At 48.4% G+C, this 24,258-nt stretch overlaps 1 protein-coding gene across 1 annotated transcript in view; it reads left to right on the top strand.

The window, feature by feature from the left end:
- Positions 1 to 3,196: 3,196 nt before the first annotated feature.
- Positions 3,197 to 24,258, top strand: part of LOC116948589 (calcitonin gene-related peptide type 1 receptor-like) — a 54,775-nt gene continuing 33,713 nt past the window's right edge. The window contains exons 1-2 of the mRNA XM_032965401.2: positions 3,197 to 3,654; positions 15,655 to 15,767. Of these exons, the coding sequence (XP_032821292.2) occupies positions 15,720 to 15,767 (48 nt within the window). The 5' untranslated portion in view covers positions 3,197 to 3,654; positions 15,655 to 15,719. The remainder of the gene's footprint in view (positions 3,655 to 15,654; positions 15,768 to 24,258) is intronic.

Below are 24,258 nucleotides of genomic sequence, written 5' to 3'. Positions count from 1 at the left end.
GGAGGCATTCCGCGGGCTTTACTGCAGCGATCTAAACACAGCATCGCCACGCTGGGTCATGGGCATACACCCAGACGCAAGTCTACTGTAAATAAGGCGGAGGGCCATGGGACCCCCCTTAACAACGCCCACCCCTCCCCTCCTCCTCCCCCTAATCCGAATCAGGGCCTCATCGTGAGTGACTGGAGAGACACTCAACTTTTCAAGTTATCGAGGCAGCCAAGATACATCACGGCCATTGCCATCGACGCCATCGCACCTCGCCATCGCTTCCTTCCTCCTGCCAGATCCCACCCATGGAGTTTATAACAAGGGTGTGGATATTGGTGGACGTGTGTGTCTCCCGCCATTACACTACCAGGTGCACTCACCTCTCGTGCTCCCTGTTCTCAAAATGAATTGATCCATTTTTAGACTGTCTCTGTGTGTGAGGGTGGTGTCCAATACCATCGACGATTATCAGAACCGGCCCTGGGCCTCCCCTAGGTCGACTCAGCCTCAAATACGTACGTAGTGCGACGTGTAAAAACATTGCCGCTGGGGAGACAAAGACGGCCGGGCGTGGTGCTGGACACCCACCCCCTCGTGTGCCGTGCCGGCCTTCATAGGTGATCGCTTACAGCACTTGCCCCAACAGTCTGTTAATGCTATACGGAGGATCTTTGTCTTTGGTGTCCAGTGAAAGTAGTGTTAATAACGTGGTATGATGCAGGTCACGTTAGTGTGATGTGGCCGGATATGATGCGCACATTAATGTGGACCAAAACAACACGAGCATCAATGTTACGTTGCCATGAACGTTTCTACCCCTGCCTTCCAAGATCTGTTCTGAACATTCTCACCCCACTGGTGGAGTTGTTCACCGTGACTGTGGATATTGGGAGTGGGGGGGGGTGCCTCCCTACATTCGAGTTGGTGCCGCAGACCAACGGGAACCGTCCTGGAATTACCTCTGCCTCAACCGCACGTGCAGCCCGAGTAGCTGCATCGCTGCCAGAGCCATGATTTATCAAACGCAGTGAATGCAATTCTTCTTCCGGTTCTCACGTTGACATCAAACGGCGGCGAGACGAGATATCTGTCTCTTTGTGGAACATGTCCACACCCAGCGCTGGCCGGACAGCGCGGACATGCACAGGACGCGCGACTGCATCCCTGTCACCGCCACCACACACAAACACAAAGACCACCCCCCCCCCCCCCCGCTTGTCATATAGCCCTCAACAGACTGCTAGGGGTTAAGTGCCGTCAGCAAGCACCCGAAGAACGACAGTACGGCACACGAGTGGGTGGTGTGGTCAGCCCCACTTCGAAAAGTCACCACTTGTGTGTTCCATCGTCGTCCCCGAGTCTTTTGAAGACCACCATGTGTTCCGTTCAGATCGATCTTGGCGGGGCCATCGGATTATTTGTCAGTGATTACTCTACCAATTATCCGTTCCATCACTCGACATATCAAATGACATAAAAATAATAGTTACGGGGGGACCTCCCACCTCTGTTCCCACGTGCGCCGCGGGACGGGAGGTGATGGACCGGGCTTATAGAGGGGGTTTGTCCCCCCCCCCCCCTTCGGGATACAGTATATGAGGACGGCCGCCGTTTTCAAAAGTGTCTACGTTATCGATCACAAGAAAAGCAACCAATTACACGTCTTTTTTTAGAAAAAATGGATCGGCTTAATGGTCTTAATTTGGCTCTCCAGCGCTTCATTGTGAAGGTTGGGGGAGGGGGGAGGAGGACAGGGGGGCGGGGGGGGGGCAATGAACAAACGAACGAACGAACCCTGGACGAGGACTCGCGGCGACCCGTGCGGACTTCGTCTGCCAGCGTGCGGTGGCTGTGGAGCTGCCACCACGCAGGGCAAAGAGAGACAGAGAGAGAGCCGCGGGGGCGCCGCTGGCCATGCCGCTTCCCCCGGCAGCATCGCTCGACGCCCGGCCGCCACCACCCCCCCCAACCACCCCCCCCCACCACCACCCCCCCACCACCGCCACCACCACCCGCACAACCACCACCACCCCCCAACCACCACCACCCCCCCCACCACCACCACCACCACCCCCCCAACCACCACCACCACCCCCCCCCACCACTACCCCCCCACCACCGCCACCACCACCCGCACAACCACCACCCCACCACCACACCACCACCACCCCCCCCCAACACCACCACCACACCACCCCCCCCCCAACACCACCACCACCCCCCCACCACCACCACCGCCACCACCACCCGCACAACCACCAGCACCACCACCCCCCCCCCCAACACCACCACCCCCCCCAACACCACCACCCCCCCAACACCACCACCCCACGTACGACCACTGTCGAGCACTGGCAGCGCCTGTCCGTGCCAATCACACCATCGCTGTGGCGTGATGCGACAGCGAAGTTGCCCTTTCATGAAGGCGCCTTGATTGCTTTGAAAACTTCGGCCACAGTCAAGGGCAATCTCGTTTGGAGTGCCACCAGCATCGTTAACAACTTGCCGCTTCTCCTCTTTGCGTGCGCGCAGGCTCAATAATACGAATTGTTGTTGCCTGTCTTCATGTGCAATTGTCAAAAGCAATGTACGACATCCTTGCTGCCACTATGTTGAACTTTTTTCGCACCATACGTAGCCAACCGCGCTAAGCGTAGGTGCGGGGGAAGGACACCAAACTAAACACAAAAAGGCATTTTTTTTAATAAATGAGTTTTCGATCTAGATTTTCAAATGCGTGGCTCCAATGGCTTCCCAAATATTTGGGAGTAAAAACACGGGTGTGCATTGTGGACCCCAGCTCGCATTGCTGTGCGTAAGACGTCGGAGGCACTGGGAGACAGGGGCGGTGGTGCCACGGCGCCAATCCTAGGACCACGTCTTCACGAGTCACCTGGGGTACCCGTCTCCGATGAACATTCCTTTTAATTGTGCGCATGCGTGGGGCTGGAAAGTTGGCTCAACCTTCAATGTCACCGAAGCGTGGCGGGCTCGATGTTTGCCTTCTCATCCGTCCCCACGGAACCTCCTCGTCACTCACTTGTCAATGTGCCACCTCGCAGTCTCCCAAAAATAGCCGGCTAACGATAATGACCCCCCCTCCCCCTCCACCAATGCCGCCCCGCACCGCCCACCCCTCCTCCTCCTCCCGTCCCTCGTGGCGCTGCTACGTCAAGCATAAAAAAGAAAGGAGGGCGCTCACTCGCTCTACAAGTCGCTTGGGAGGGAGGCAGGGAGGAAACGGGAAGGAGGGTGGGAAGGAGGGAGCGAGCTTGGCCCCGTCAGACACAGGCGCACGCACGCGCGCGCGCACACACAGGCAGGCGCATCCGCTCCAAGTCGGCGTGGGTTGCTGCACCCGGGGCAGAAGCAACGAGGCCGCGGACAAGTGCGAAGGGAGGGCAGCTTCGCTGGGCAGCGTCGTGGAGAGGAAGGGGAAGAGCGCGCGCTGTGCTCGCGAGTGGCACGGACTCCCGCGGCAAATGTCCAATTCATAGGCGAGAGTTTCACCGGAGACACTGAGCGGAACATCTGTCGCGAGCTAATGAAGACAGCGGTCGCGTTACACGGAGCCAAAGACGAGGACGGAGGAGAGACGAGACGCCCCAACCACAGATGGGGAACTTTAGAATCAACAGCATCGCGTTACATCGGCTCTCAAAGGTGACTCCCGTTGACCCTGTTCATCGCTCATATTCTCATTCTATTCATCTTCATCACCATCATCTTCCTTTTCAGCATCATCAACGTCAGGAAGGCAAGTGGCATCATAGAAGTACAAGTATTGTTATTTTGTGCATTCGTGTCATTCCCGTGGCATGTGTGTTTCACGCAGCACAAGTCAAACACGGTTCCCTGTGATCATTGTAATGTTTGGAAAATGCATCGGGCTAACACTGCGATTGTGTAAACAGCTAAAGAACAAAAACATGCGAATCTGTTTTCTGAAACACCCCGTTACGTAGGGCGATGTTTCCACTCGTGGTTCCCATGAACTCCCGCTGCCCATCAAGTCATTCTGCCCATGAACCCCCTCTTCTCGTTAAGCCTCCCGCTCCACGCGCCCCATTCATCCGTTGATGCGTAAAACGAGGTTTTTTTTGTTGCCGGCATGTTACCCGGCCCTACCTCTCCTTCATCATCTACAAAACTGGGGTCGGAGCGCCAGAAGGGAGGGAGCCGCACAGCTGATTTACTTCAAGCACAAATGTTTTCATGAGCGTACATCATTAGCACAAAACTCTGCCCTGCACCCGCGTCTCATAGTCGAGTTGTCCCAATTGGTTTTCTTGAACTTCCTCCCTTCAATTGAACATTTACAAATGCCCGTCGCTCCCTTGTGTGTTGCGTGCTTTGTGTGAATCGTTTCCAAGCGGTGAGCGGCAATTTACTAAGCGGTCTTTTAAAATAGGAGAAACCATTACAGTTTGCGATTTAATGTGTCGCCAGTGCCATGTATGCCCTCCATAGTGCAATAAAAAAAAACTTAAATTAATCAAGCGGATTATAATTACGCTTCCCAAGCACTGTACCGCGATTACTTATCCCATTAGTCCTCGGTTCATATTCGACGGCGTGTTTAAAGGTCACATCCATTCATCATCGGGGTTTTAATGCGGCACGGTAGCCCTTTTCCGCCGCACAAAGTGACAGCGCGCAAGCGTGCGGCAAATGCGAGCAGCCGAGGAAGGAAGGAAATTACTAGGAATGGGGAAGCAATTCCAGGCATATATTGTTTTTTTGCCTGCGTGTCCGATTTTTGCGTTTAGTCAGGGCGGTGTGCCAGAGCCGAGGTCACGCGGATCGCGCTCGCCCGATTGCGCCAATTTGCTTCTCGTGCCTCGCTCTGCACTGGAATGCTCTCTCGTTTCGCCCACCGGCGATTGTATGATGGGCCCCGGGAGGCCGCGAGTTCAATGTCAAGAGGCGTCACGGTCGCTGCATGCTACTGATGTCACCACCGCCATCACCGCCGCCGACACCGCTCAACGTCGTCGTTTCCTTCCGCCAGTCACCACAGCCGCTGTGCACAAGCTGACATTTCACCTCCACGGTCTTGCTTTTGCAGCGACATTCCACCCGAGGGGTTTCATACCTGTGGCTGTGGATATGGGTACCACCACCCACCACCCACCCCCCCCCCCCCAAAATGATGTGGTGCCCCTCGCAATGCTCGCTGTTCCAAAATGGATCTAACAGATTTAGGCTGTATGCGTGTGTGTATTTGTATATAAATTATATTTAAAGACTAAGTATTACTTCCGTTCTCATTAACACAATCTTTAACATCCGTACGCACGTTGTAATGTGGTGTATGGCATATGAGAAGCAAGTTAATGTGTATCGACAAAATAAGAGTTAATGATAGATTGCGACGTTTCGTTTTCCCATCAAAAGCACATGTTGGCCACATCATATACACCGAAAGACAAAGACACACACATACATAGGTTGCCTTCTGAAAGTCACTGCCAAACAGCTCCTTAATTAACCACCAGATTGCCGAGAGGGTGCGTTCTACGATCCCGCACACATTGTCCTCGGGACGTGATGTATTTCTGCGGCGCCGTCCATGGTTTGATTCCCTCTCGAAACGCTGTCTAATGAAACGTGGCAACTGTGCCATCGTCTCGGTGACCCCCACCCCCCAAACGCGACTTGACCGCGCGGGGCACTGACAAACGAGCGAGATGTCTCGGCGAGTGCAGCAAAAGGTGACGTTTTCAAAAATCGCGTTTCTCTTCCCCACTCCCCCACCACTCCCCAACAGACGTGGGATGAAATGCATCGGTCCCATGAGCAGAGCGTGCGACGATTTCTCACCCCCACCACCCCCACCACCCCCTTCCACTCGCTCTGTCACGCCGCCGCCACTGTGCCCGTTCGCGTGTTATTGTCCAGCCGCACACAATTTATTTTCCGTCCGGACAACCCGTCCATATAAATGCACACGCGCGCGCTTTGGGGCCCACTCGCAATTCGCGCTCGGTTGTTTGGGGTGCGAGTAACGGGGTGGCTCCGCTGCCTTTTGCTTGACCCCCCTTGCGTGTTCACAGGCTGCGGGTTTCGAGCTGCGGTGCCCGTGAACACCCCCGGCCGAATAGGGTCCAGCGTGTCGGCAGTGCAGAATTTCATTTCTGGAACGAAACGGCAGCGCGCAGGCACCGGCCTTGAGAAATAACCTCGCCGTGTGCCTTGTCCAGACCGTCGCCACGTCTTTTTTTATGCCCAACATTTTATTTAAACAACGTTATTAAATTATGAAGGGGTGATAAACCTACCGGCAAACTGACGCGGGTGTGCTCACGTTTACAGTTTGTATGTTTTGCGTGTGACATGTGCACATGTGCACAAGCTTATAGCGTACATGTGGTCGTGTGCATGAGGGTGCGCTTATAGCAGTGTAGCATGTGACATGTTGGAGTGTTTATTTACAATTGGGTGTTTATATCAGTATGCCTATATATGTATCGCATGGAGTACGTATGTGCAGGCATGTTAATATGTGAATAGCATAAATGTGTATGTGGTATGTTTGTATATACAGAGGTGCTGCTGCTGCGGCACGGTGGTGAAATGTTAACTTCCTCTCCTGGTATATAGCAGGTCGGTGGTTCGATCCCGATTCCGATCCTGACGCCTGTATATTTGGAGTTTGCATGTACTCCCCATGGTCGCGTGGATTTTTCTCTGGGTCCTCCGGTTTCCCCCTCCACATTTAGAATCAACATCACGCGTTTCGAGGGTTTGGTTGCTAAAAATAAAATGCACGTGATAAACCACTTCGTTGAGCTATCATTTGTGGCCAGGTCTCATCTGAAAAAAGAGCTACGTAGCTCAGTGGGCCTTACTTGGTAAAATGATAACAAACAACAAAAAAAACGTTACGTTTGAATCTGCAACCGCACTTAATAATGAACTGCGCGCGTACTCGTCCTCTCACACTATTCGTCAACATTGTGGAGTTTTAGAGGCGTTGGCCGAGTCTCTGTGATCATCACGACTCCGCACTGAGCGGACTTGTCACTGGGGGCCGGTTGCTCTGTGCGACCGCCGCTCAAACAACGAGCGCCAGCGCTCTGCACCGAGCAGTGAGCGTCACGCGAACACACAGTGATGGAACGAGGCAGGTTTAACCAACGCGCCCGCCTCAGCGCCACGATGCCGGTGTTGCAATGAGCATGGGCGTCTGTGGTTTACATTCCCAAAACTGCCGCTTGCTTAAAAAAAAAGAGCAAAACAAAAAGAAATCCACCTGACAATCTCGATAGCAAATGACGTTGCACGTGAAATTCTCATTGTTCATTTCCACGCAGCGGGAATGTTTTATCGACCTTTGCCCCGGGGAAAGCCTCCCGCTCGTCCGTAGCTCCAAAAGAGTCCCGCAAGTAAAGATGTTCCCCTCCGCTCACGCCTCAACCTCATCGTTACGCCACGGTGGCGAGATGTTAATTACCTCGCCAGGTATGCAGGAGGCCGTGGGTTCGACCCTGACCCGAACGCTTGTAAATTTGGAGTTTGCATGTTCTCCCCGTGTGGATTTTTCTCCGCGTCCTCGGGTTTAGAGTATTTGGCTGCTATAGATTTCCACATGATGAGCCACTTCGTTGAGCTATCATTTGTGGCCAGGTGGCTTCTGAAAGAGAGCAGTATAGCTCAGTGGGTCTTACCTGGTAAAATAAAAAATAGTTTCGTTTATATAACAGCATCGCCGCCACGATGTCACCAGCGTGAAACTCAGGAATTTCATCAGCCCATTCCCACCGCTCGTTCTTTTAAATAAAGTAATAATAATGTACACCATGTTAATCTATTCTGACGCTTCATTTATTTACCCTTCCCAAATAACTTTTCGAGACGCGTAGCTGTGTCACGTCCTGTGCCGTTCTATACTTTTGGCATGGGTACATTTCCCACCAGAGGTGTATATATATGTAGGCCGGGCGCCAGTGCGATTGCTCGGGCCAGAGACACCCACGTGCGACAATTGGCATCGCTCGATCACAGGCAGGTGCAGCCACCAACCACTGGATGCATTTGCGATCAGCGAAACATATCCATCGTCGACCAAGAGCGACATAAAAAAATACTTCGACTTATTCCTGAACTGCGATGGTGAAAACGGATTGGGGCAGATGAACCGTTCATACCCAGCGCTAGTGTTTTTTTGCTGAAGCCTCGTCGTTTACGGGCGACGCATGTAACTGAATACATTCGCCTATGTCCAGAATTATCATGCTATAGTTAGCATAATTTTAAAAGAGTGATGTCTCATATGCACAGCCTTCATATTATAGGTGTATTGATGCATCAATTGATTAATACATTTACATATTTTTTTATGAACTACATTCGTTGAATGATGTATGTAAGAATCGATGTATTGTTATTTGTTTATGTTGTATGTGATGGGTTCACAAGATCTCTGCACAGCCACCAAAGGGGTTGCCAGGGTGGTGAGTTGTTAACTCCCTCGGCTGGTACACATGAGGTCGTGGGTTCGATCCCAGCTCCTGGATATTTGGAGTTTGTATGTTTCCCCGTGGTCGCGTTTTTCCCTCCACATTTAGAAACATGGTGTTTAGATTGTTGGGCTGCTATACATTTCCGCGTGATAAGCCACTTCGTTGAGTCATCATTTGTGACCAGGTTATTTGTGAAAAAAACTATATAGCTCAGCGGGGCTTTACCTAATTAAATAAAAATAGAAGAATTGACGTAAAAAAATAGAGAATCGATCCTTTGAATCGTGGAATTTCACCAAATCACGATGCTGTACCACCTCGAATTAATGTTAATATTCTCACACGTACCCCCTGCCGCTTGTGCCCTAAAACGGCCCAGCACCATTCATCACGAAGGAAATAATTTAGTTGTCCTAAGTGAAGAATTGAGGATATATTTCAGACTTTCCACTGGATTGTCAAGTTAGCGGTTACCCAATCCATGTCTTCTCTCCGCCCAGTTCTCCATCGCCTGCTACACGCAGTTATATAATAATATTTGTAAATGCCTGTAATATTTATTTACAGACCTCTGTCATCCCATTGCTAGATGAAGGGCCTGTCGGTCATGGGGGGTTGGTTTGATCATACTTCACCGCACTGGTTAGTGTGAGTTTGTGCAGGGAAAGAACCATGGACCAGTTTGGATAGTCGTGGCCAGGACCAGTTTGGATAGTCGTGGCCAGGAATCGAACTCAGGTAAGCCAAGTTCACAGCTCCACTCTGACAAATATCCTGTGGATTTAACGAGCGTGCCTGTGTGCGTGTGGGATGGGGTGGGGGGGGGGCTGGTATTTGTGCTCAAATTTCCTTTCCGTGACATAAGCGACCTCCCGCGATTGCCCTGCGATTGTTATCGAGCCGCGATATCGCCGGGAGGGTTTTCACAAACTCCCACAGGGGCCCCTCGCAAAGCTTTATTCCATCCCACGCAACAATCCCCGCGCCCCGTGATGACAACCAACAATACAATGTGCCGAGAGATGCTGCGCGATATTAAAAACTACAACTTGAATCCTCCTCCTCCTCCTCCCGTTCTGCATAATGGGATCCATCAAAAACCCTGCAGGCATCATTAGGGCAATGTTTTATTGCCGTCATGATTTGTTGAAAGGAGAGACAAGATGCGTCCTCCTGTTGTGGGAGCAGATACATCGGTTTTATTGGCATACATCGGTTTTATTGGCCACAGTGAATGGCTAAGTGGTTTATATACAGTAAGTGCTCTTGTTTACATCCTGCGGGAGCCTGGCCAAAGATAAAATGTACAGCACGTCAGCGCAATGACCAGCTCCAAATTGTCTCATTCATATTTAACCTTGACTTCCTCAATTAGCGATACAGACATTCAGCACCGGTCCAATTACCATAATGCCCTCGGAGTAAGATTTCAGCGACGTGAGAGAAGGGAGGGCATTGAACACTCGCGGGGTGGGCGCTTTGATGATTCTGAGCGACGGGTGAGCCGCAGAAAGCGACTGAACCGACAGATCTTCCCCGCCTGAGACACTCATTCAGGGTTCCAGCAGCGTTGCCGACTCGATGAAGGCACAGAACTCTTTACTGTCAGATCCTTTGAAAAAATGTTGAATTCTGCCACAGGGCTTCGCCACTTGTTCGACTCCAAGGTTAAGTCACAGTAGTAAAGGGTGGCCATGCTGATGACTTGAAAGATTAAAGCTGCACATGAGGCAATCTATTGGTTTGCCTCTACTAAACATTTTAAATGTACTTTATCAGTGTACGATTTAAATTTTTTTATTTCCAAATGAATTTGGATGATGTAACATACTCAAGCAATACTGTGGAAGAGTAGACCAACTACCCTGTGGAGGGGCTCCCTAGAGCTCCGTCTAGTGGAGGCCTCTCCTCCAGCAGTGACTTGAGTGAGACATTGCGGGGCTGCACCTTTACGTCACACGTTTGCCTTTGTAAGTGCCCCAAGGCTCAATTTAATGAAAGCCATAAGTTATATCCACGCTACAAAGCCACGAGTTTCCAAAGCAGGGATACAATGCGAAGAGAAGCTCACAGATGCATCAGATTTCTAAAAAATCGTTCTCTACCCGTCACCCCCGAGCCGTGCTCTCGAAGGCGCCTGGTGATTCACACTCACAAGACGACATCGAGAAGGTGGTGATGACGAAGCCACTCGTGGCATATCGCGATCCGTATTCTCCACGGTGAACAGATTTTACATCGGATATTACTTTCGAGGGCGATTGTCGTGGATTGATTTAACTTGAATTCAAAGAAAAGCAATTTGTGTTGCATTGTACATTATATAACCTCTTGCATTGTGGCACGTGATGTCATGCTGCGTAACTGTGTGTTCATTTGTTGCACTCGAGGATACGTTTTTTGCTCTTGTGAAGTTTGTCGTTTATGGTGTTTAGATGGGAGTTTTAATTGTTTCACTGAAAACTGTTTGCTCTTACGATCTCCTTATTTGATCGGTTCTCTTTTGAAAAAAAAGAGGCATTTACAGTCGATTAATGCAGGAATATATTTCGATGCGTTTGTGGAATTCTAGAGCGAGCTGGAGTTTGTGGCTTAGCAAATGTATGACTTAGTAAAATATGGCTTAGCATTACTTGATGTTCATGTCGATGATGATGAAGACAAATTTGAAGCTGAAAAATAAAATGAAGATAGCGATGATGATCACGACTATTGTCAACGATGGCAGTGGTCCTAATGACGATCGTGATGAATGCACGTGATGTTTATGATTACATATCATTATGATGGAAATGATACATGACGATGGATGGAAAATTGAGGTGATGATAGCGATGATTCTTCTTCTACAATTACTGTAGCAATCCACCAACACACAATACAATGTGAACGCAAATAGCATATTAATGCACCCACATCTCAAAATTCATTCTAGATTTAAAGTTTTCGTGACTGCAAGGATCCATATTCTTTGGTTCTTTCGGTAAAGTTACGTAGGTGAAAAAAAAATCACGAAGTTTCGATTGCAACACAAGCAATCATCATCAGGTGTGACAACCACAGCAAGACATTTTTTTACTGAAGTTTTTACTGAAGTACTGAAGTTCAGTAAAAAATGTGTTGCTGTGGTTGTCACACCTGATGACGATTGCTTGTGTTGCAATCGAAACGTCGTGATTTAATTCATTTTATTGTTTTCACCTACGTGACTTTACCGAAAGAACCAAAGAATATAAATACACATCTCGATAGACAGTGCACATTCTTTTATAGAGGCAGACAGGCCAGGGTCCATTTGAGGTATTCAACCAGGACCTGGATAGGGGCAGGGATGCGACAATCTGTATGACTGGGAGGAGCGAGTTCCACACTCTTGGGAAAGCAAAGGAGAATGAGCGACCTTGTTCACTGGTCAACGGTTGACTCGGGGCTTCCACAAAAACAAACTTTAGTTGCCGGAGTGGAGAGTGTTTGTAGGGGAGCAGAGTAAAATGAGAGGTCGTAGAGTGCGTGCAGAGGTAGGAAGAGGCAAGGCCGTGGATGACCATCTGTAGTTTCGAAATGAAGAATACGGAGTAGTTCGTGGAGGAAAATGTTGCAATAGTCGTGTGAAAATACATTGAAGGCGTGGGCGATGGTCTCAGTGGCACATCTGGGTCAGGAAATGGCAGACCCGGGGTATGTTGCGCAGTTGGAGATATGAGGCCCTGCAGAGTTGACATGTGGGAAGAGAGCAAGAGTTTGGCGCCACTGACAAATACAATGTTTCGCTTGCTCTTTGCCAGTTGTCAAAGTTTGGGAGGTGTACTCTCAAACTAGAGTCTACTTAGAGTGAACATTTGGCCTATGAGGGGCTTCGGTTTTGATGACAAAAAATTAGCGAGAGGAAAAAAAATCGACACAAAGGCGAGAAGAAACCGTGGTAAGACATGCAGGACGTGGAGTCTGAGAGTGATTTTGGGTTCATGGAGTCAATGGGAATGGCACCAGCGCAGAAGTGATGGCGAAAATAAAACACACATCTTGACAAGTGGGAGAAGAGGGGTAGAACCCTGCGGGACACCCACGTGAACATCAAGAAGCGGCGACGTGAGTGACGTAAGGAATTGGACGAACGTCAATTTAAACATTGTTAGTTCGCACGAAACAGCCATGATATAGAACAGGGGCAGAATGACAGCCAGAATAGCTCGAACAATCAGCTCTTACCTGCTGCTTGATATACGAGTTTAGTTTAATAGAAAATTCCTGTTTGACGAGGGTTGTTTGATGATGTTTGTATTTCACTTAACGACCGCGCCCCCTCCCCCGCCACCCCCTCATTATCTATTTACATACTTCCTGCTATTTTCTCATCAGCATTACAATTGCGTACGTCTATTAATGCAGTTAAAGCGGGCTGTTCTAATATCTCTACTCCGGCACGTGCAGTTGAAACGACAAAGCGATGCCTCCGAAAAGGAGTCCAAAGTTCATCCGTTGTTGTTGTTGTTGGCCCGCTCTCTCCGTGGAACACGGACCACGGCCGCTTCGTAACAAGCACTCAAAATAATGATCCTCAGAATGTGGGCCTCCTTGTGGGTATTATTTATCAAGTTTTAGATCTAATCTAGCAGCTATGGCGTAAAGAACAGCCGTAATTATACAGATTATTCTCGGAGGCGGGATCCTGGCATCGACAAGCAGAGCCACAGCAACAGTCTGCGGCCCCGTTAGGGTTTCGCCCCCCCGACTCCTATGAGCACCCCCCCTCCCCCTTCATCTCCCAAGCTGCTGTGATTTAAGGCAAAAAGCGAAAAAAACGAGGAAGTTTAATTATACCAGATTAGAGCAAATCGGCACGGATCTTAAAAGATGCAAGCCCCCCCCACCCACCCCCACTGAACCTCTGGGACCTTCCAATATGCTGCACCCCCCTCCCACCCACTCACCCCCACACATACAATGCAGTTATCCAATTAAAATTATCGGCTCCTGTAATTCGGTTTCAAATCCATAGGCGAGTATTTATTATTTACTTTTTGGAGCGGTCTGTTTCGCGTGTCCTTTGTTTTGCTGGGTCCTTGCGTGGCTGTCGTCGATAAACAGAACATGGCCGGCCTGCTCGAGACCAATTCCTCGACCACATCAATTCCACACACCCAGCCATCAGGTTTGCCATGGAAGTCGAAAAAAGATGGCAAGCTACCTTTTTTGGATGTCCTAATAAAAAAGAGACCTGATTGGTTCAACGAGCCACTCTGTCTACAGGAAAGCTACCCATACGGATGCTTACCTGAAACCGGATTCCCACCACCATCCATCCAAGAAGAATTCTCTCATCAAGACTCTGCACAACAGAGCCAAATGCGTATCCGACCAGGAACACATAGCCAGTGAACTCAAGCACGTACACCAAGCTCTTAAGGCTAATGGTTACTCCGACTACACAATCCGCAAAGCTATCACTCCAACCATGAAGAAGGACACATTACATAAATCCGTGATCTGGTTCCATCTGTAAAAGGTGTGATTCCGGACATACAGTTCCCTGGCGTCTACAAACTAAGTTGCCTCTGTGGTAGTAGTTACATTGGAGAAACCAAACGACATGTCTCGGACCGCATTCGTTAACACAAAGCAGACATAAAACACGGTAGGACCAACACCTCGGCCGTGGCAGATCACTGTTATAATTCAGTAGGCTCACGTGACATTGACTTCTCCAAGACAGAGGTTCTTTGCAAGCCATCTGGCTACCATGAGAGATTCCTTCATGAGGCTATCCACATATACAAACACAGAGACAATTTCAACCGAGAAGATGGATTCTATTCTACTTTTGAAGCTTTCGTGACTGCAAGGATTCATACTCTTGGTTTTATTCGGTCAAGTCACGTGGATAAAATAAAACTAAATAAAACATAATTAAAAGAAAATCATGACGTTTCGGAGGCAACACAAGCTTCCGTCTTCAGGTGGAATAGTCACAGCAAAAGATCTGTGTAGACGGAAGCTTGTGTTGCCTCCGAAACGTCGTGATTTTCTTTTTATTTTGTTTTATCTTATCTACGTGACTTGACCGAATAAAACCAAGAGTATAAAGATGGATTCTGGCTTAGCAATCATTGGAAGAATTTGATTAACCATTTTGGGTCTTAATTGATTGTTCACGCTTACGGTGGCTTTCAGACCGCATCCATTATTTTTCGTCTCCCTTCTCCTCTTTACCGAACATAAATGGACTCGTCCATCTGAACAAACTGTCAAATCGCTCTCCGTGGTGCTAACGTTAAAAAAACGCCACTTTTTTCAAATGTTCGTGCTGTGGTTTTCACACCCGATGATGATTGCTTGTGTTGCAGTCGAAACGTCGTGAGAATTGTATTGTTTTATATTTTTATTATTTTATTGTTTCCCTTCTATGTGCTGACTTTACCGAAAGAACCAAGACTACAGCAGCAGAGAGTTTACGGAACACTTGGGACCTCCATCCCTTCAATGACCCCCATCACCACCCCCGACTCTCTCACACGCTCCCCACCCCCCCCCCCCCAAATCTTCAAGGCGGCAAGAATCTCACTTCCCAGACCATGCCACCCACCCACTGCATCCGTTCGCTCGGTGCAGAAGTGAAAAGGCGGTGGCAGGGGATTGCCCGCGGCCTCAGAAATTCCCACGTGGCAGAAACAACGGCGTCGTTCACCCAGACGCCACGGCGAGCACTCAGAGCCCCGAGCGTGCCAGGCACGGAGCCCGCTGCGTCCATTAACGTCGGGTTAAAAACAGACGCCACAAGATTGCATAACAAGGCTTGTTTCCCCCCCCCCCCCCCCCCAATTAACATCGCGGACACCGGCGCATGTGTGTGCCCTCACGAGTTCTGGCCAGCGGGCAGAATGTGTCGGGTCTCTTTCGTTTATTTCAGCGAAGCACTCGTGTTTAAACGTCTGCTGTGACCGGAAGGAACTTGCATCAGCGTCGTTGGTAGTTTTTCGCTTCCTTAATTCGAAAGGTTTCAATGCACTCACCAAACGAACCCACATTATTTGATCGTAAAAAAAAAAAACTATTTCCGCACGAGGCTCACGTCTGCGAACTTCTGAGGCTTCATCGTTGCTCTCATCTCTTAAATCACGGAGGCAGCCGCTCTGATCTCAGGCATTTTGACGCATTATTACCATCATCATCATCATCACTATTCGTTTCTTTCCCGCAGACTTCCGTCTCGTAAAGCCGGAGCTTTTTAATTGAAGCTGCCGGCGCAACATCTGGCACGACGCTATGGCGAGCGCCCCGTGGATATTCTTCCTCCTGCTCGTCCACTTACAGGTTGGTGCCGCGTTCACCAAACTCCCCGGGCTCCCAGCGCCGCGTTGGACCTCTGGGCCAGCGCCATGCGGGCAACGACAGCGCCCAGCGGCTTCGAAATATCTCGCGAGGCGCCCCGTGCCCAAGGCAGGAAAAGGGGCTTACTGAGATGCTAAACGTCTGGCACCTGCCCTTGCCTCATGCCCACAAGGCAACTCTGCGCTGGCACTCGCAGCGGAGAGCGACAGGGTGGCAAGCGCCGTGCGTGCGAGATTGTGAGGCAAAGGCGCAGCCCTGCAATTGCCTGCTAGGCGCGATTTGCTGCCGTAAGGATAGCAGCAGCAGCAGCTACGGCAGCTCGCTCTGGAGATCTACCTCGAGAGCAGGGGTCGGCAACCTACGGCTCCGTCGCCGCGTGCGGCTCTTTAAGGAAGTGCTTCCTAATGTTATTTATTAAGGGCCACCACTTCGCATTCATATGCATTGCGGCCCTTGGAATGTTGAGTTTTTTTGTTTGTTAATGGAATTCGAAAAAATAAAAATTATTGTTATTCTGGTTTCCGGCCCCTGCTCGAGAAGGCATGTTTGGCCTACTCTTCCACGCTGACCAGACGTCTTAAAAGAAGCGGCAGTTCCCACGCGTACCTCACCACGCGAGACCTGACGAATATCTAACTGTGGGTGTAACATATTCATACCGCTGTATTGACGGAGGCGGCGGCGGCGGCGGCGGGGGAGTGGCAGGAAACTCGCCCCGTTGTTTCAGCTGCTGTGCTGAGACAGCGACTGGAACCGGCGGATCGTCCGGTGTGATGACCGTTAACACCACGGCACCCGCATGGGTGAGACACGCTTCGCTTGATTGACAGAGGGTGCCGATTTGTAATGCCTCTCTTTAATGATCCCCGCGTTCTGAGCACCGGACAATATTCACTCGGTATGTCGAGCTTCATAATAAGAGGTTGTTTTTTTATGGGATAGATCGCGTAAATATAAATGTGTCGTTCACCCACGACCACCCGACACAGCCAATTAGTAAGGTTTGTCACCTAAACTGAACATGCCAATTCGTTACTAGTACAGCACACCGGTGTGTTGGAGAGTGAGCCCACAACAGTTACAATTTGAGTTCGACGTTTCGCTGGTGATTACAAGCAGCTTCATTCCAATGAGCTTATTCTTAGCTCTTTCGGTAAAGTCACGTTGAAGGGAAACAATAAAATAATAAGTCACGTTGAAGGGAAACAATAAAATAATAAAATATATGTTATTTTATTGTTTCCCTTCAACGTGACTTTACCGAAAGAGCTAAGAATATTAATTACTGCAGTCACGAAAGCTTTAAATCAAAATCCAATGAGCTTGTTAACACGACAAATTGTAGAAACGATGGTGGGAAATGTGTTATTTCATTTAGTCATCATTGCTGCACGATTAAGTAATAGCACCACACTTGTTTCAAGAGAAGCCTCTCTTAATACATTTTATGTATTTATTTTAAAAGTAGACATCGCGGCACGAATAGAAGTACTAAAGTACAGTACAGGTCATACGCAGTCTTGTGACGAATCTTTTGGCTAGCCATCGTACAAAGACGGCCACTACATCGTTCTTTCAGACGCGCTTCTGCGGCCTTCTGGAACGCTCTTCCTTCCGATATTAGGAAGCTACTGGAGCTATGCACTTTTAAATAATCTAGATTGAAAACTAATTTCTTTGCAACTGCTTTTTGTATTTAGTTTGTGGTCCTTACCCCGCACCTTCGATTAGCGCATTTGGCTATGTGCAAAATAAGTTCAACATACATCACAATCAAGCTGAAAATACTATTGTTTCAGCCGCAATATTTAAGTGGTCGAAATGAATAATAATGTGATTATATATTGGTATGTCATGATAATTACTCATTCATTGGGTCTTTCGGTAAAGTCACGTAGATAGGTTTAAATTAATACAAATTAAATGAACAAAAAACTGACGACGTTTCGATCGCAACACAAGCGGTTGTCATAAGGTGGAGAGAAAAGGGGGGGGGGGTGGTAAGCCTCGAACGCAACTGTTTATAAAGGTTTAAAAGTGGGTATAGCCCATGTGTCAGAACGGAGTGGGCGGGGCACAAGAGTCTAGGTCAGCAGTGGATAGAGCATCCTATAGAGATGGAGTCTAGGCCATGATAGAGCAAAAGCTATAGAGATGGAGCCTTGGCCAGCAGCGGATAGCACATGCAGTAGGCATGGTGTACTAGAGGTAGTCTAGGCCAGCAGTTGATAGAGCAAGCTAAAGGCGTGGTGTACTCGTGGTAGTCTAGGTCAGCAGTGGATAGCGCATGCAATAGGCATGATGTACAAGAGGTAAGACACCAAACCAGCAACATCAGTAAGGATAAACGTTTTGAACTATCTCAATTAAAAAAGAGGGATGACATCGTCACCCTCTCAGCCGACAAGGGCAATGCCACAGTCATCATGGACAAAACCACATACAGTACAATAACAAAATTCAGGACCTACTTAATGATGGGAGCTACACAAAAAAATCAAACAGATCCCACCAACAGCCTCGTGACAAAAACCCACAGCATCATCACTGACTCGGCTTCATTAATTGTATGGCTTACCAAAATCCTCCATTGACTCACCCACTACAAACTGGCCCAGTTTCTGTCTGAGACCTTGCAACCATTCGCTGGTAAGACAACCTCATCTGTACTTAACTCAGCTCACTTGGTATCGTTAATTAAGGACATCTCACTACCTCCAGGTGGTTTGCTCGTTAGTTTCGATGTACTGTAGTTTATTTGTTCACCAAAGTTCCTGTGCCCGACACCATTGTAATCATTGAAGATTTAGTCCAACAAGGATTGAATGCTGATGTACCGGCCCTTGTTAAACACTACCTCACCAATACATACTTCACCTGGAATGGAACATTTTACAAACAAGTTGAAGGCACCACAATATGCTCTCCCTTATCTCCGGTTGGAGCCAATGTTTTCATGGAAAATTTTGAGGCAGATGCCATCCAGGCATCCACTCAACGTCTGTCCTTGTGGAAGAGGCACGTAGATGACACGTTCGTCATTTGGCTACATGGCCAACCAGCTCTGAACCAATTCCTCAACCACATCAATTCCATACAACCAGCCATCAAATTCACCAGGGAGGTGGAAAAGGATGGCAAGCTATCATTTTTGGATGTTCTAATCGAACAGAGACCAGATGGCTAAATAAACACTGTCTACAGGAAAGCAACTCATACGGATGCCTACCTAAAATCTGATTCCCACCACCATCCATCCCCGACCATCATCACCTAGCCAGTGAACTGAAAAACGTGCACCAAGCTCTCAAGATGAATGGATATTCGGACCACACAATCCGTAAAGCTATCACCCCGACCATTGGGAAAGAACCATCTGAGGATCAAAACCATCACCTTGCCATACATAGCAAGGGTCACCAAAAATATTTCCAAAATCTTGAGCAAACATAACATCCAGTACATAAAATTCGTGATCTGATTCTATCTGCAATACCCTGGCGTCTACAAACTAAGCTGTATCTGTGGCAGTAGTTACATCGGGGAAACTAAGCGACATGTATCGGACCGTGTTAGTGAACATAAGGCAGATATGAAACACGGCAGGACGAACACTTCGGCCGTGGCTGATCATTGTTTTAATGCGGTGGGCTCACACGAAATTGATTTCTCTCAGACGAAGGTACTTTGCAAGCCCACTGGGTATCAACAAAGATTCGTTCATGAAGCCATCCATTTTTACAAATATAGACACAATTTCAACCGAGATGACAGCTACAAACACGGCAATCACTGGAAGGACATTATCAACCAGTTTAAGTCGTAACTGCTGTAATGTTTCCATTTTTAACACTCTCCGATGCTCACCAAGTGTTTAGCCCCTCACGCAACCTGCTCCACTCATTCCGCCTGCAACCGCCGGGGAGAGAGCTGATGTGAGGAGCCCCGCTCTATCCACTGCTGGCCTAGACTACTGGCTATAGCTTGCTCTATCAACTGCTGGCCTAGACTACCTCTAGTACACCATCTCTATAGCTTGCTCTATCCACTGCTGACCTAGACTCTTGTGCCCCGCCCACTCCGTTCTGACACTTGGGCTACGCCCACTTTTAAACCTTTATAAACAATGGCGTTCGAGCCTTACCCCCCCCCTCCCTTTTCTCTCCGCCTGATGACGACCGCTTGTGCTGCGATCGAAACGTCGTGAGTTTTTTGTTTATTTTATTTTCATTAATTTGAACCTATCTACGTGACTTTACCGAAAGACCCAAAGAATATTAATTCCTGCAGTCACGAAAGCTTTAAGTCAAAAATTTTTTTTACTAAATAACTAAAGCATCAATGGGCGACTATTTCCGCAGCTGCCACCACGGCACAGCGTGGGGCAGTAGACCTCAGTCCAGCAGTGGGTTGACAAAGGTCTGCAAAAGGAGCATCAACATTGAGACGTATTCAGGAGGATCCTGCATTGGGATGTTTGGCCAACTCCACTCGTGGAGTAAACACGACAGATGATATGCACGATAATAACGGTTTTTTGGGATAGCCATCGTCCGTCAGTGGATTGATCGTGGCTCACGACATGCGTACTATGATTGTAGTCAACATGCTGGGGATTCTTTCACATTGTTTGTCCAATACCTCCCCTTGAAAATATCACTTTGGCAGTGACTGCATCACTTTAATCGATCCGTGAATTAATACGAGTGAGGTGCCGACACACGCATTGAATTGCGCGTGCAAACATCTCATGCCCTTCAGGGCGCCTATGTTTTGAGTTGGTGGGGCTCACGTAACCCCCTTCAGACACACTATAGGCACTGGCGTTCACTACAATAGAAAAATGTATTCTTAAATCGTGACCATGACACGTGACAATTCAAAAGATTGCCACAGGAAAGATCGTTCATTACATTCCTACCTCGAATCGTATCGTTTTAGATGGGATAGAGATGTACATAATACACCCAGTACATTCCCTTTGACGGTTATTGCAAACAAAGCTACAGAACATGTACATTGATGTATGTATTAATTCATTCACTTTCAGGGGTTGCATGCCTGTTCCCATTCACTTGTTCCCAATCACGTTCCCAATTACATATTCCCAAACGCCTGGACCCAAATCACACGTTCCCAAAACACCCATGGAACAAATTAGTGGACGGCGTGCTTCTGCATCGATGCGCGCGTTTACTAATTTGAACGCTCTCAAATGAAGACGAGTGTCATCATTCCTTCGCGACGTTCTCGGGGTACATGCCACGTGGACTCACCGATGTCCCTTGTACGCACGTGAGAGAGAGGCCTGCGTGGCGCCTTTGAGATGCAATCCTTCCGAAGTCGATTATGAAATGAAAAGCGATTTGCGTATTTATTTGGACAACGTAATTTGGGAGGGCTTTGAACCCATACCTCAATCCAACGTCGTGTCTTACTTTAAATTGTAAGCTCTACTTCTGAGTATCACGATGCGATTTGAATGTGTACAACATATGAATGCAAAATTTGACCTTTTTTGCCAGTATTCAACGTATGAAAAAGAATAGATTTTAGCTTTTCTGGCAATAAAACAGCAGGTGTTAGTGTGTTCAAACACCAAATAAATGCCTATTGTATGGAATCAAGTTTACTGCGTTAACCACACGCACTTGTGGTGAACATGCAAACAAACACGTTCTGATAATTATAAATGCATCGCCCTTGAAACTGATTGGCCTACACCAGAGTCAGCCTTCTTCAGGGCCTAGTCTCACCAGTTTCACACCAGAGAACGCGTAACCGCATCAACGCCACTGGACAGAATCAATAGTGTCAGGCTGATACTGTGTTGCCGAAGTTGGCATATCTGCCTTTCAAAAGAGACTCCTGCCTGGCTCTCGTTGGGGCTCTAAATAAAGATGTATTTCTCCCCGTGATGGTGCATACGCGCTAATTGCAAAAAAGCTCAAAATCCGTCAAGAACAGTTCCCATTCAGGAAATACTGTTTAGATGTACGTGCAATCGGAAGCGTTTCTGGGCAATGACTGTTCGTCACAGGGATATTGAAGAAGTGGAGTTGTTACTGGCGTGGGTTTTGGTTCTCGACTAACGTCGATGTACAATGTCACGGCCACACACCACCAGCATGCATCACCCAGCCACACAGTGCCTTCTTTCTCTGATCAGTGATCACACGATTCAGCAGACTGAACCCGTTGCCGGGCGATTCGACGTGCATTATGAAAACAAGATGCCACGGTGAATCATGTTTTAGGATGAATGGGTTCGTACACATGCTGGGCTCTTAGGCTCTCAGGAAGACGAAAAGACAAAGGCCCCAGTATAGCCTTAACAGACTCATAATAAAGGTTCTTGGGTTAGATCGCGTTTATTTATAAATGTGTCGTAACCCTCCACCACCCGACACGGCCAATCAGCAAAAAAAGTGTCACGTTGACAAAGACAAATAATTCACTACTTCAGCCCACCGGTGTGTTGAAGAGTTAATCCACATTTACAGTTTGAGTACGACGTTTCGCTGGTAAATACTTCCAGCATCATCGGGCAATTCCAGCATCATCGGGCAATTCGAATTGCCCGATGATGCTGGAAGTATTTACCAGCGAAACGTCGTACTCAAACTGTAAATGTGGATTAACTCTTCAACACACCGGTGGGCTGAAGTAGTGAATTATTTGTCTTTGTCAACGTGACACTTTTTTTGCTGATTGGCCGTGTCGGGTGGTGGAGGGTTACGACACATTTATAAATAAACGCGATCTAACCCAAGAACCTTTATTATGAATAATATTGGTCGCGAAAGCCTACGTGTTAAACTGGTCCTTAACAGACTGTTGGGGCAAGTGTTGTTAACGAGCACACACGAAGGCCGGCACGGCACACGAGGGGGGGGGGGGGGGTCTCCCTAGTGGCGATGTTTAAACACCGCACCAGGTACTCAGTTGAGGCTGAGTCGACCTAGGGGAGGCCCCCGGACCGATTCAAATATTCGCCACTGTTATTGGTCGTGAGCAGGAATCGAACTCGGGTCGCCGGGTCCGTAGCGCAGCGCGCTAAGGGGCCGTCCATAAATGACGTCACGCACCTAGGGGGGTGGGGGGTCAGACATTTGTGAGGATGTGTGACGATGGAGGGGGGGGGGGAGTTTGAGAAATGCGACGTCACATTAAAATGCGCAACTTTAGATAAATATAGGCAACACGTTTTACTTAATCATATTAACTCTTTAATAAATGTTTTCTCCTACAACATGAGAGTGTAGCGCCACATTAAATACGCACTACAATGACAATAGTTTAAAGCGATTTGAAGCATGTTTTATGTTTCAAAATGGAAATATGCTTTTGGGGGGGGGGGTGGAGCAGAGCTTTGTGACGTCATATTTGAGGGGGGGGGGTCTGACTTTTTGTGACGCCGTGTGACAAGGGGGGGGGGTCAAAAATCGTCCAAAATCGCGTGACGTCATTTAACGACGGCCCCTTACCGTTGCATGACCGCTCCCCCCCCCCCCCACAAACACGCGGACAATCGTTGAGTTGCGTGTTGGTGGAACACGTGAGGGCAACGAGAGCAGCAGTTTGACTTCCTGTACCACATACCGGGTGGCCTGGGGTCGCGTCGAGGCAGCGTGGAGGTGACCTGCGGAGCGCCACATGGCTCCTGAGTGCTTGCTGCTACGGGGTTGCCACCTGTTCTGGTTTTTACCAAGGGTTGTCCTAATTTTTTTTTTTGCGGGAGCTGCATTGGGAAATATGTCAGCTTTTCCGGGACATTTCACCCAGTTTATGTCACTTAGGCAAAACTACACCACTCAAGACAACGCGTGATACTATACTGTACTCTTCTTCCCATGATATGTCCTGGTGTTTGTACCTCGGAGGTCGTAACCGTAGCTTGCGATGGGGGCTTATGAGTGGAGACGCTGCATTCGGTAAAAATGTTGGCTTCGTAACCGTTATGCTGTTACACGCTTTAACCGTTTCTGTTTATTTGTATTTCCTGTTTGTGCGAAATGTTCTGTCCAGCATCTTGAGAAACTTTGTATTTAGATGCTGCAACAACATTTAAATCGTGAAATCGTTACAACGAGAGTGGAGCGAAACCCAGTCAGAATCTGGATTCAGCTACAGTCACGGTCAGGATCCCAGATCCAGGGCCAGTATCTCAGCATCAGAGGTCAGAGTTAAATGTTGAGCTGGCCCCTAGATGGACCCCACCAAATTCCAGACCATGATCTACAGGACCTCCAGTACTCAGAGTCTAGCCGTGGTAGTGACTTCATCCAACAATTTATTGGGCGAGCAGCTCGGATAATTGGCAATTAGTAATGAGAGGTTTCAGTGGGTGCACAGTTATAGAGACGTCTGTGGTGGAGCTAGGCATAAGAGAACCAAGCCAAAGTGTATGGGCCCAATTAGTCCATGAGACTCCAGATTCATGAAATAATGGGGTGCATCAAATACCATCTGA

This window comes from Petromyzon marinus, chromosome 34, assembly GCF_048934315.1.
Source record: "Petromyzon marinus isolate PM22_M1 ecotype Great Lakes invasive population chromosome 34, UKy_Petmar_22M1.pri1.0, whole genome shotgun sequence".
In the NCBI taxonomy this organism is placed as follows: domain Eukaryota; kingdom Metazoa; phylum Chordata; class Hyperoartia; order Petromyzontiformes; family Petromyzontidae; genus Petromyzon; species Petromyzon marinus.
This window is presented reverse-complemented; position numbering and strand designations above follow the sequence as displayed.